The 13,659-nt window shown below is 47.1% G+C and overlaps 1 protein-coding gene across 3 annotated transcripts in view; it reads right to left on the reverse strand.

The window, feature by feature from the left end:
• VPS13A (vacuolar protein sorting 13 homolog A) overlaps nucleotides 1-13,659 on the reverse strand; it is a 2,314,464-nt gene that overhangs the window by 1,642,480 nt on the left and 658,325 nt on the right. For all 3 annotated transcript variants that reach the window (XM_085633365.1, XM_085633382.1, XM_085633374.1), the window contains exons 30-31: nucleotides 5,409-5,525; nucleotides 5,208-5,311 (exon numbers count right to left, since the gene is read on the reverse strand). In XM_085633365.1, coding sequence (XP_085489491.1) covers nucleotides 5,208-5,311; nucleotides 5,409-5,525 — 221 coding nt within the window. The remainder of the gene's footprint in view (nucleotides 1-5,207; nucleotides 5,312-5,408; nucleotides 5,526-13,659) is intronic.

Genomic DNA, 13,659 nt, shown 5'->3' on the forward strand with positions numbered 1-13,659 from the left:
CTAGGATAGGATGAAGGCATCTGTCCTTTTAGGGCACCAGAAAGTAGTGAGAATAGCAACTATGACTTACCGCTGATGCACCCTCTCAATGGCTTCCTTGGCCAAGAGAGACAACATGTACTGACAGAGCAAGGAGAGGTGGCCCTCAGTCAGCAGGTCTTAAGTGTGTGGCATGGACAGAGGGGTAGTCACAAAAAGGATGGAGTAGCCCCTTTGGACAATCTGTAAAACCCAACTGTCTGATGTTACTAACTTCCAGAGTTGCAGGTGATGGCATATTCTGCACCCGACTGGGTGCTCATGATGGTGTGAGTGCCAAATAAAGGGGTATGGAGGCTGTGGCTATTGGGGGGTGGTGGACAGGCCCAACCTCTGTCTACCTGTCTGACATGGTCTGTGGGAACCGTGTACTTGGCCACGAACAGACTGGGAAGCTTGCTGGCCGTGGTGTTTTGGGGGGGGATATGAACGAGGTTGGGTGGCCACCAAAAGGGCAGAAGGTGGACTGAGGTTGGAAAGGAGCCAGGGAGAGGCCCAAGGACCTGGCCGTAGCTCTGCTATTGTTAAAGTGGTCCAGCGCAGACTCTGCCTTCTCACCAAAAAATGAGCGACATCAAAGGGTATGGCTATGAGCGAGGCTTGGACATCCCCAGAAAAGCCAGTGGTTATCAGCCAGGAGAGCTAATTGGTTGACCTTCTGTTTGCAGCACAGCGTCACAAAAGCTGAAGAATCCTGCTGGGGCAAGTTGGTAGCCCAGAATGTTCAGACCGCTGCCAACTGCTACCATGCAGCACCAGAGACCAGCACAAGATGCTTAAAGTTGCACCCAAGTCCGCTGGAAAGGAGAGAGTCACCAGAGTGCAGCTTGGTTACCCAGAAGACGAGTTATCCCCCAGGGAAGGATTTGGCTGTGACCATGATACCAGGCAACTGTGCGTTCAATCATGCCTGGACTTCAGCCAGGACCAAAAGGACGTCTAGGGACTTTCGAACCCGCAGCCAGGACCGTTTCACACCCTCTGTGGATGGAGGAGTATCTGTAGGAAGCCCCATCGAATGTGTCGCATCCACAACATCCTTGAGCATTTTTAGCATCCTCTATCCCTTGCAGCAGGACCACTTCAATAGCAACCTACAGCAAAGCATAAAAGTACCTGGAACTGACTGAAGACTGCTCCACATGCTGAGGTAATTGTTTGAGGACCTAACTAGTGGTGCCCCTGACAGGCTCCCTGTCAGAGTTGCCCACCCAAAGTAACTCTAACTGATCACATTACTACTAGCTAAACATTTGTGCTCAAAAAGATTCTAAAAGTCAGATTTGTTGAATTTCCAAATGCTTGTTTGCGGTTGATTAAAAAGTGCATATTTACTGTACCCTTTAAAAGTTACATCTCCAGAACCTTATGGTGGATCTTTTTTGTTGTAGTGTCTAAAAAGAAACCACAAAAATAAGGTCTATTTATTTCTAAATTGTCAGAATTCTGTAGTGCCTCACATGTTTCTTATTCAATACTTTTTGTGCTATTAAATGCTTTGTGCTCAGAGCCGTAGCTAACCTGAGTTGAGCTAGAGGGTTTGACAAACAAAACCAACAGGTCTTAAAGGGGTTGGTAAGTGTACTACACAGTTAAGTCGCACACCCATATCATATACTACACCCCAGTTCCTCACACCTCCCCAACTAAACTGCTATCCTCAAACTCCAGCGACGTCCTGAAACCACAGACATCGCTTTCATGACCGCACAAGGGGCACCGAGTAAGGCCAAAGGGGAGCACGGAAAACTGAAAATGCGCCTTGCCCAAATTGAACCTCAGGTAATGCCTGTGGGACTGCATGCCAGGAATGTGGAATTAGGTGTCCTGCAGATCCAATGATACCATCCAGTCTTCTGGATCCAGCACAGACAGAACTTGAGGCCTCTGTCCTTCTTCGGCACCAGAAAGTAACAGGAGTAATGTCCACTTTCTAATTCCAGTGCCTAGAGCCTCTATAAGGCTCCTCTGTCCATAAGAGTCAGCCCTACTGCCACAAAATGTACAAATAGTCTTCCAACATCCACTTTGATGTAGATAGAATATGCGGCGGATCAGAGGGGAAAGAAAGATTATATCCCTGTTGGATTATCTGAAACATTAATCTCTCAGACCTAATGATCTGCTAACGTGGAGGCAAAACTTTAGCCTGCCTCCAAAGGAATGGCCATGTGCCATCAGGGGCAGGTTAAAACAGTTTGGTGGCAGTAGCAGGGGGCTAAGCAGCATGCGGCCCCCAAGGGACTGGACACTGTCAGCTGATTCCTGACCCCAGCTTCGGAAGAACTACAGCAGTCTCTTGCTGTTAGGGTTGTCTTGAGACAAGCCCTTTCTGAATCCTTGGAAAGGGGCCATATTACTACATGGGTGCAGAAGCTGAGGGAGTGCACTGTGCAGAGGAAACGCGCTGTGATCGTGCTTTCCTTGAGTAACTTCAGGGACAACTCTGCCTGATCTTCAGCACAGAACAGATGATGTACTTTGCTCTGTCCTGACCATCTTGAATGGTCTGAGCTCAAACTGGCGCTGAACTCCTCTGGAACTGCCAGTAAAATTAAATAGACAGAATCCCATAATGCATGGGAGTAGCATCCTAGTAAGCAGCTTGCATTGATGGATCTAAGGGAAATTCTAATGAAGAAACATATCCGTTTTTCCGAAAGCTTCCATCCTCTTCGACTCACACTCTAGCAGGGCTGTAAGGAATAAATTGGGATGGACTCTGCTGGTGAAGGTTTGTATTACCGCCCAGGCTCTATAGAGTAGGGAGGAAGCCAGGATCACCGGGAGCCAACATACTGCAACGTTCCACCAGCCTATCCACTGACGGGCACAAACAAAGATTTTGCCCAAGTGCTCAGGAGGGAATCAGTAAGTTATTCGTTTAATGGTAACAGAGGTTCCAAAGTAGATTGTTCAGGTTGTAGGACCTCTGAGCACATTAGTCTTCACATCAATAGAAGGTAGTTGCAGATCCATCCAGGACTTCGGCTGCCATTCTAACAACCAAGGTAAAGAAAGCAGATCTTTCTGTAGCAGGACCAGGGGGCATGTTTAGTCTACTAGCCTCTTATAGGGCAATACAGGAAGTGTCATTATCGTATTGTGAGGAAAAACCATCCTCATAATCACTATCAACCCCATCATCGCCAACTGCAGTTTGACTCTTTCAGAGTCCGACCTAAAGATTTGGTGGCACATTGGAATGCGGCATCTAGGCAAAGTAATTGTCTTGTCTAAGCCAGAAGGAACGGAGGCCAGGTTTATAGGCACAGAACTGCAACCAGCTTTGCTTCAGGTCAGGATGGATTTGGTTCAGAGTCAGAAAGAACTAAGGGCTTGGCGTCCTCTTCCAGCATCGGTACAGGCATCGAAGTGGCAGGAACTGGCTTGGATCGTGGGATTGGGTTCAGAGTCAGAGCTGAAAACAGCAGGTTCAGAAGGCTTAGCCAGCGCAGAGGATAGGTCCCTTCAGGGGTAACCCATCTGGAGGCTCCCACAGATCCGTAGGACTTGAAGGCACACCAAAGAGAATCCGTAAGATGTTGAAGATGCAAAGCCTGGCATTTACTGGGATGTCGACGACAGACCTGGAAACTCGGGTGCTTGAGAACCAATTGCAGAAATGCTTTATTAGCAGGTGACAAAGAGCAACACAGCAGGGCACCTTGACATCCTTGCGACTTCTCATTAGGAGAGGGACAAGGCCCGCTTGGAATTCTTGTGTTTTTTCTTCGATTTGGACTTATCTGAAAAATTGGAGTGCAGCAAGCATCAGTCAATGGACCGGCCCTAAGAACAGGAGAAGGTCAGAGTCCTTGATTCGTGAAGGAGCAGACGTTTTGATGTTCGGCGATGTGCAGATTGGTTTCACAGTCTTGGATCGCCTTTGGATTTATCAGGGCACACTCACTGACGACTCAAGAGTCATGGCCCGACTCAAGACACCCCCGGCACACCTCCTGGTGATCACAGACATTCATTTGCGACAATCCTAACAAGATTTAAAGCCTTTGGTTTTAGGAGGTAACATTTCCTTTGCTCAGATTAGTTTCACAGTCCTAAATTGCCTTTGGATTCATCAGGGCACAATCACCGATGACTCCAGAGTTGTGGCCCAACTCAAGACACCCCCGGCACACCTCCTGGTGATCAAAGACATTTGTTTGTGACTATCACAACAAGTTTTAAAGCCTCTGGTTTTAGGAGGAAACATTTCCTTTGAAATTATTTTTTTAAGAAAAAGGACACGTCAACTGATGAGGAAAGTTGCTAGCTCTGGATCAACGCTGGAAGGTCCGAAAAGAAAGGATTTGTCATCTGCACGCAGGGGTGGCAGTTATATCTGGTTCTGGTGTCACTTATGGAGTGAAACAGAGCCTGCTGGCACACAGGAGCAATGCTGACAAAACCTTGAGCTCCAGTCTTGTGTCTGAGGGCATTCAAAAGGTGAGGAACCTGCGGTTAAAAATATCCATCAGAAGTTGCAATACAAGCACTGTATCCATGTAGACGGACCCTAAGCCTCTCTTAGTAGCACTGTAAATGCTCTATTTTTGTTGATCACATAAAGTTTGGCAGCAGATGTGCTGTCAATCTAGGCCTAAATACTATGGACAGCTAATGAAAAATGTACACTGGGTAGTTCCACAGCTGAGGAATACATTTTATGTTAGGATGCATGTTGTAAACTATAGTATACGTTATGGTAGTTGCAAATGGTTAAAAAATTTAGCTTAATCACAAGGCTTTCAAAAGAGTGGTTAATGAGCAATGGAAAAACCTGTTAGAAATGCCAACTATAATACAGGAAAATGCTAATTTGCATATGAGTGATAAATGTGAATTTGATACTCTGGAGAAGGAATAACTTTGCAACTCAGCATCGCCTCTTAATTCAGCTTTCAGCAAAAATAAAAAAGGAATTCTATGCTGCATGTATTTGTGCCTAGTTTGTGCCAGCCACATACTGGCAAAAGCCATCTATCAGGTATTTGTGACTTTGGGACTCTTAATAAGAGCATGAATTACTTTAATGAAACTTCAAATCCAAATGTAGAAAAAACACTTTTACTTTTTTCCACTAGTGCATTGCTCTAATGATGTGTAAACTTTCTTAAAACAAGAAAGCAGTAAGATGCAAAGAAATGAAAAAAACTCAAGAATACCTTCTTATACAGAGCCATCTCATCAGAATCCAAAATCACAATATTCTTCAGTTTGGCTAACACTTCGGTTGCTTTTTTTCTCATTATCACTTGGGAATCGAGACCTAGTAAAAGAAGACATTAATGGGCAGCTGTGTTTGTTTCTATCTCACACAATACAGAGTAGAGATTTGATACAAACTTTGAAAGGTCTCCAAGTACCTTCAATACTGATTTCCGAAATTCTGCGTTTCTGTTCCCGAATAAAGATTCGCAAGCATTCCAATTCTGCACACAAATGAAGGCCTACGACATCGTCAAACTTTGTCTTTTTTGGTGCTGTGAAATGAAATCAGATAGAAGGGAAACATGTTAAAAGAAATACTAAAATAATAGTGAATAAAAATAGCTATGGTAACAATGCTATCTTGAAAAGGTCATTGAGGGTTGCAGGACATGCAGCGCCAGTCTTTTTAAATTATCCCAGAGACTCTCCCAATATGTCTTGCAGATATGTTACCAGCATTCTATATATGGTGCATATAAATCCATTTGTGATTAATTTTCAATTATAAAGGAGACCCATCTAAGGATTCTAGTTATTTATGTTGTATTTTGTGGAATTCAACTATATATTGAGTTATTTAAACAATGTCATTGTTTCATGGTCTTAAATGCGATCACACCTGCCTCCCAGTTAGGACATGCTGTGCCATCTTAGCCTCTCTAGTGAATCTCTTTTCCACATGGCATCAGTCATGTATTCCAACGCAGCAACTAGCACTCTGGGCCTACGATTGGTTCTCCGCCAGCCCCTTCTTATAGAAGAGTTTTTCCCAGTCCATGTTTTGTAGTTAGCGCCATATCTGGTATTTGTATCCAATTGCTAAAGATAATAACTGTAATGTATGGTAATATTTTAATGCACCTGGTAGATCTCCCACCACACATACTGTGAGGAAATGAGGTGCATTATATGATTATGTTTGTGCGACCTGACTGTTTATACACCTATCAACCCCTTTAGGACCCTTAGTTTTCATTTGTAAAACCTTCAGTTCAACCATGGGTAGCTGTGGCTCCAAGCAACAAGGTTTGCACAAAGGAACCAGTGTAAAGCATGTAAACAGCACCATAACAATTGAAGAAGAAATCAACAAGACACAAAAGAAATTCAACACCAATTTATAAAAACAGAATGCATTTTTAGACACCACAATGAGAAAGATTCACTGGAGGGTTCCAAAGATATAGACTTTACAAGGTATAGTAAATCAAAGCATTTCACTCAACCGCTAACAAGCATTGGCAAATTCCACAAATTCAACAATTAGAGACCTATTCACTAAAATGTCTGGGCTAGTTGTAATGCGGTCACTTAGAGTCACTTTAGGCATCTAACTCTAGTAGGGAGTCAGTCAGGGGGGCCAGCAGGATCTCCAGAAACAGTTACCATAGCAGGTAAAGTAGTCTTAAATTAGTTCCAGGCACTGTATACTAGCGCATCCGGTAGGTAATCCACTACACAGTACACTGCAATGAATCATGCATGCACGGGCAACTTACACAGAGGGTCCGTTCATCTTAACTTACAGGGCATATATTGTTAATAAACAATGTTGTCTATAATAAGAAATGTTCGCATTGTGCAATACTGGCACAGCAGTTCTATAATCTGTATCTAATGTTTGCATATTTAGTATGAATGTGTTACCCTGCAACTATGTGCGAAATGTTATACCTAAATTTCTATATATCCTCAACTGCAACTATGTGCGAAATGTTATACCTAAATTTCTATATATCCTCAACTGCTCCGTTGTCAAAGTAAGTCAAAATAAAAAATAATCAACAAAAAAGTTAGTTCCAGGCACTGTAAATGATCCTGATGCAAGGGATGAAGGATGCTGAAGATGCTCAAAGGAGACTGCGGATGTGATGCAGTGGACTACTCCTCGGTCAACGAAGGGGGTGAGGTAGTCCTGGTCAGAAGGTCGACATCCCACAATGTCCTCTTGGTGCTGGCAGAAGTCCAGTCGCCACTGGATTAAAGGTTGCCCAGTATCGCGGTCACTTGCCACTTCTTCCTGGGTTGATAACTAGGAGGTCCCATCTTCACTCCCAGGCTCAACGAACTTGGGTGCTACTTTGTGGATCGGGTCCTGGTGTTGCACAGCAGCACTTGGTGGTGGTTTGAAGACTTTGGGCTACCAACTCGCTCCAGTAGACTTCTTTAGCTTTTGTGTCCCTGTGCTGCAAACAGAAGGACAGTCAACCGGCCCTTGGAGCCTCTTGGTGTTGGCTGGGCTCTGGAGAGGACTTCTCGTTGTGCAGTACATGGCAGGCGCAGTCCAGCACCTTTGCTACCTACAAAGTGCAGCAGGTGCAGTCCAAAGGTGCAGCTTCTCTTTGCCGGTTTCAAAATGCAGCACAGAAGTCCTCCCTCTGTCCTTCTTCCAGCCCAGTTGAGATATGAGTTTGGGGTGGCAGGGGTGCCCTAATTATGCTGAGAAAAGCCCTGAGGGCACGATGCGATTGGTGGCCAAGGAGCTACCAGGTTCCCTCCCACCTGATGACCACTTTCTGCGCAATGTGGCATTTAGGCTTCCCAGGATGCAGCATTTATTCCACTTTTAATTTGGCAGGCCCCTCTCTCCCTGTGTGTGGAGCTCCCTATTCCAACCCAGAGATGTGGCTAGAAAGCAGGCATTATGCCCCTGGAAAACCGGTTTGGCAACTAGTTACCACGCTCCTGTCGCTAGTGCCAGGCTGTCTGCCTGAAAAATGGAGCAGCCCCTCTCTCAAATGTAATTCATTTGCCCTTCAAAGGCAGCTTGTCCTTTCAAGCTCGCCTTTTGGGCCAACACCCATGTGGCTTCCTGCCAGAGGAGGAGTTACCTCCCCCAGTGGCAGGCCTCTATTGTTATCTTTCCTGGGAGTCCTTAGCACATCTCCCCAAGAGGGCAGAAAGCTGTCTGCAGGACAGACCCTGAGTATTGTTGCAGGGATTCTGCTCAGGAAGAGAATTATGCTTGGGACCATAGAACATCAGTATGTAGGGACTGAGTCACCATACCACCTCAGTGTCTATGAGCCTGAGTCAGACTAGCTATAGTGCCTTACTTGCCCTCCTATCCTTTCCAGAGAGACAAGTGATTTGGCACACTAGAACACAACACTCTCGACCCACTCAGGGATCGCGGTAGCAGGATACACCCTTTCGCTCTCTCACTCATACTTGTCCACAATAATATAAAAAATAGACACAAAGGAAGTTTACAATATATACTTAAACTATCGTGCTCCAAGATGTAATAATTGCATCACAATTAGTAAACAAATACATGTCAATATTATCATCAGCAGGGTTAATAAACCGGTGATCAGGGCAGTGGCAGTACCCTGAGCCGCTGGTGGATACACTGGTTGCTTTGAGAGTGGAAAGCTGAGTCTTTTTAAATTTGAAAGCGGAGTCTTTTTTTAAATTATTTTATCTTGTGATTACTGTGTACTTAATTTTAACGTTTTTAAACTTTGAAACGCCGCCTTTTGAGAGGCAGCTTACCTGGGGATAATCGTGTGCCTTTGCTCCTTCTTACTCCTTCTCACCCCGGTCCGACGCGGTAACTAGTACCGTTGCGCGGAGGGCGGAGAAGGTCAGAGCAAAGCACTTCCGGTGACAGTCAGACAGCGGGGAGGCTTAAATACGCATGCTCCGGCGCCCGCGCAGCGGTGATCAGGGCAGTGGCAGTACCCGTACCCTGAGCCGCTTGGTGGATACGCTGGTTGCTTTGAGAGTGGAAAGCTGAGTCTTTTTAAATTTGAAAGCTTAGTCTTTTTTTAAATTATTTTATCTTGTGATTACTGTGTACTTGATTTTAACGTTTTTAAACTTTGAAACGCCGCCTTTTGAGAGGCAGCTTACCTGGGGATAATCGTGTGCCTTTGCTTCTTCTTCCTCCTTCTCGCCCCGGTCCGACGCGGTAACTAGTACCGTTGCGCGGAGGGCGGATAAGGTCAGGGCAAAGCACTTCCGGTGACAGTTAGACAGCGGGGAGGCTTAAATACGCATGCTCCGGCGCCCGCGCAGCGGACGCGCGCAGCGGGCGCGCCGCTGGCGCGCCTAATGCAAGCCCGTCCGCGGCCGTATGGGGCCCGGGGCCAGTCCCCCTGGTGGTTTTAGGAGGACACTATATTATGATAATCGGGTCCTTCTTGCTCTTCGCCCCAAAACTGCCGACACGTGCACTCACACTATGCATGCTGATGGCCTCATTAGAGCCTGCAACCACTGTTCCTTTAAATTTAACTCCACGCTTGAGGGTAAGGTGGGCTCACCTACTCTGACCTGCGGTCTCTTAAACTGCCGCTCTCTCAGGAAACACGTACTAGAGGTCTATGACCTCCTGACTGATAATCAGGTCGATATCATGTTTCTCACTGAAACCTGGTTGGATGTGGACTCTGCTCCGGAGCTCCTCGAAGCACTGCCAGTTGGGTATACTATCAATCGTATTGATAGGGACTCTGGTAGGGGAGGTGGCGTGGCTATAATTTTCAAGCATGACATCCAGTGCCAACTTGAGTCTATCGCCATTACTGACTGTGAGGCCGGCCTGTTCACTATTACGATTGATAGCAAGTGTATTGTGAAAGGCCTCTTGGTATACAGGCCTCCGGGGTATCCAGCCCGGTTTGTATCAAGTTTGGCTGACTACCTTACCCAACCTGCACTGCGCTATAGCAAGCTCATTGTGCTAGGTGATCTTAATTTACATCTGGAAGATGCCGGTTGCACAGTGGCACAAGCTCTGCGCCAGGAACTAGCGACACTTCAACTACAACTTAGTGTTACGTGCCCCACCCATCAGAAGGGCCATCTGCTTGACCCAATCTTTACCAATTGGAAGGAGGTTGTGGTCGGTACCCCCCTGCCTTTGATCTGGACGGACCACTACTTAGTCCCTTTCGTGTTGAGGACCCCCTTGTCGAAGGTGCAGGAGCACTCGAATGAGGGTATAGCATGCCGGAAATGGGCTAGTTTTTCCTCGGAAAAGTTTAAGAGTGCCCTCCTGATGGGGGGTCCGCCTGGGGGTAGGGACGCTGATAGTGCCTGTCTTGAACTTGATGGGAGGATAGAAGAAGCTCTTAACAAGACTGCCCCCTGGACGTGGAAAACACTAACCAGAACCAAAAAATCTGCCCCATGGTTCAATAATGTGTTGAGAACGGCCAAGGCAGCTTGTAAACGTGTTGAAAGACTATGGAGGAAGGACTTCTCTGTGCAAGGTAGGAATGAGTATAAAACATCCCTGAAAGCCTACCATAGACTTTTCAGGAAAACCAAATCTGAATACCACCTTGAAAGAATCAGGTCTGCGGAAAACTCCACTAGAGAATTATTTAGGGTCTATAAAGAGATCTCCTCTCTGGACTCTATAGCAGCGCCTGTTGAAGGCTCAGTCGAACGCTGTAATCAAATAGCGGAATTCTTCTCCGAGAAGGTACTAACGATCTACTCCTCTTTCCCTGATGTAGTCCTGGCTGACCAAGACATATGGGCTAGATCGCGCCATGTAACTGTAGCTGTGGAAGAGAGGCTTGAGAACTTTTTTACTCCCCCCCCCCCCCCCACCCCCGACATTTTGATAAATATTTGTCGGAGTGTAAAGACCAGGCCTCCCCGAAAAGACTCGAGGGGTGCTTAGAAGCGTTGGAACCCTTCATCAGGCATCTCCTGGAGGTCTCATTTGAGACCAGCACAGTCCCTAGCTGCTGGAAGGAGGCAGTTGTTCTACCCCTCCCTAAAAAACCTCACCTAGGCCTTGAACGCCTAGACAATCTGCGGCCCATCTCTCTTCTTCCTTATTTTGCCAAGATCGCAGAGAAAGTGGTCAACCAGCAGCTTACGGCTCATATTGGGAAATACCATCTTCTACATCCCACCCAGTCGGGCTTCCGTGCTTGTCACTCGACGGAGTCTGCCCTTCTCCTGGCCACTGAGATCATTCGGCAATTTGTGGACGCCGGTCATACTGAGGCCCTGATTCTGCTCAATCTCAGTGCGGCCTTTGACACGGTGGCCCACAAGATACTGGTTGACCGTCTGAAGAAGGGAGGTGTGTCTGGGAGGGCCTTGGGCTGGCTCACCTCTTTTTTGAACAATCGTAGCTTTCAGGTGAGGCAGGGTAAGTAAAACTCGAAAGTGATGGCATTGCAGCAGGGAGTCCCTCAGGGCTCAATCCTGAGCCCCACCCTTGTAATCTTTATGTGGCTCTCTTGGCGGAGATTGCTGAAGGTTTTGGGATTGGAGTGGTATCCTACGCCGATGACACTCAGTTGGTTGTGTCCCTGAATCAGGATCAACAGTCGGCAGCTCCCAACTTGGTGGCGTGCCTCCAAGAACTTGCAGCCTGGATTGACATAAATTGTCTAAAACCTAACGGCAATAAGACCGAGGTGCTAGTGGTGGGAAAAGCTCCTTCTGTCTGGTCGTCTGCGTGGTGGCCGCAGGATTTGGGCCCTGCTCCTGTTCCCTGTGCCCAGGCAAAAAACCTTGGGGTCTGGGTAGACACCCACCTCTCGTTTGACTATCACACCAGACGGGTTGCGGGCACATGTTACGGAGTTCTAAAAGGACTTAGGAAAACTCTGGACATATTGCCCGCTGCGGCCAGGAAGACCATGATTCATGCACTCGTGACCTCCCGTCTTGATTATGGGAATGCCCTCTTTCTGGGTGCTACTGAAAGGTGCATACAGAGACTCCAAAGGGTGCAGAACGCAGCGGCCTGTTTAGTCCTGAAGCGTTCTAGGAGAGCACCCTCTAAACTGGCTCTTACTTCCTTACACTGGCTCCCTATCCGGGAACGAGCTTGTTTTAAGGCACTATGTGTATGCCATCGCATTGTGCAGGGGACCTCTCCAGTTTATCTGCGGAACCTTCTCACCCCCTCCACTCCCACCCGCCGCCTCAGGTCTGAGGGGCTGGGTTTAGTTTGTATCCCGATGGTGAAGAGAGCCAGGATGGGGGGCCGCTCTTTTCGGTTTCTGGCAGCCCAACTGTGGAACAAACTGCCAGTATGCCTTCGATTGGAACACGCTGAAGGCATTTTTAGGAAGAAATTAAAGACTCTCCTGTTCCCTCTTGAATAGACCTCAGTACCTGCTCTTGCTGCCTCATCGTAGAGTGGGGACACACTGTTCTAAGTGTAACCATGCGCTTTATAAGTTCGTTAACAACATAACATACACCATGAAAAGCCTTGTCATGCTACCTGATAGATCTGCCTGACCCCTCCCATACTACTGAAGAGAAGTGGCTATATATTAAAGTTTTCTCAGTTTAGTGGTGGACCCCGTACCTTAGCATACATAGGTGGATGTTATACGTCTCAACTGACGCAGCATTCTTGTCTCAAAATCTTTGTTGTGTGTCTGTTTTTCCAGAACACCTGTCTTACGGTTTATGCCTAGATAAGTGTATTGGAAAACAGCAGCTGCATTCCTTTATTATGTCTAGGTGATACCGTTGACCAGAGAGAATAACAAAGGGCAATGTTATTTGACCATGCCTAGGCTGTTCAGAATGAATACCAGGAAAAGAGTAGAATACAAAACCATTAACTGGTTCTGAGTAAAAATACAATGGGCACAAAGGTAAGCGTGATATTTAGTAATGTGTGCAAAATGAAAGCAGCCTACTAAGTGCACAACTAGGCTAACATAAGGAAAACAACAATGGGCTCTAACAGAAACACACAACAGTATAATAGTAAACATACACTGGTAACCTGGGCACTTTGTCCACCAGTGACATTAAAGTACGAGTTACTTAACTTCGGTAATGATGTATCTGGTAGAGACGATTCTAGCCGCAGATTCCTTCACGTAGAATTATCCCCAGGAGTGAGACTGGATCCGGAAACTGTCTGCCACAGCAGCCCTGCGCGCCGGGGGCGGGGCGACATCACGCGACTCCGCCCAGTCGTCGTCTGCGTACATGACGTCAGCGAGGCCACATAAGACCCGCCCCGGCGCACCCACGTCAGTTTTCTTCAGAGAACTTTTCCGCACCACAACGCAGAACCACCAGATAAACTGTGGGAGCATGGAAACAGTGTGCGAAAAGCAGAAAAATTGGAACGAAACGGTGACTAACAACACCACCAGGGCAGTACCAACACAGCAGAACCCAAGGGCACGGAAAGAAGAAGAAGAAGCAGAAACCTGCGCAGTCACCCTGCCAGCACATAGACAACCTCCCATCCCTGTACCCCGGAGCCAAGAACCGGCGTACAAGTCATGGCACACGTAGGAAGCCGACCCCACTCCCCCCCCCCCCCGCCCCATCCTGAGCAAGGAATGGGACCAGTCCCAAGACAGACCGGGACAACAAACCTCCAAGCCACCCCAACCTAGAAGGCAGCCACCCGCAAGGGCAAGACAAGGCCAGATGACCCTTAATCAGTGG

The sequence above is a fragment of the Triturus cristatus genome, chromosome 2_1 (assembly GCF_964204655.1).
Source record: "Triturus cristatus chromosome 2_1, aTriCri1.1, whole genome shotgun sequence".
NCBI lineage: Eukaryota > Metazoa > Chordata > Amphibia > Caudata > Salamandridae > Triturus > Triturus cristatus.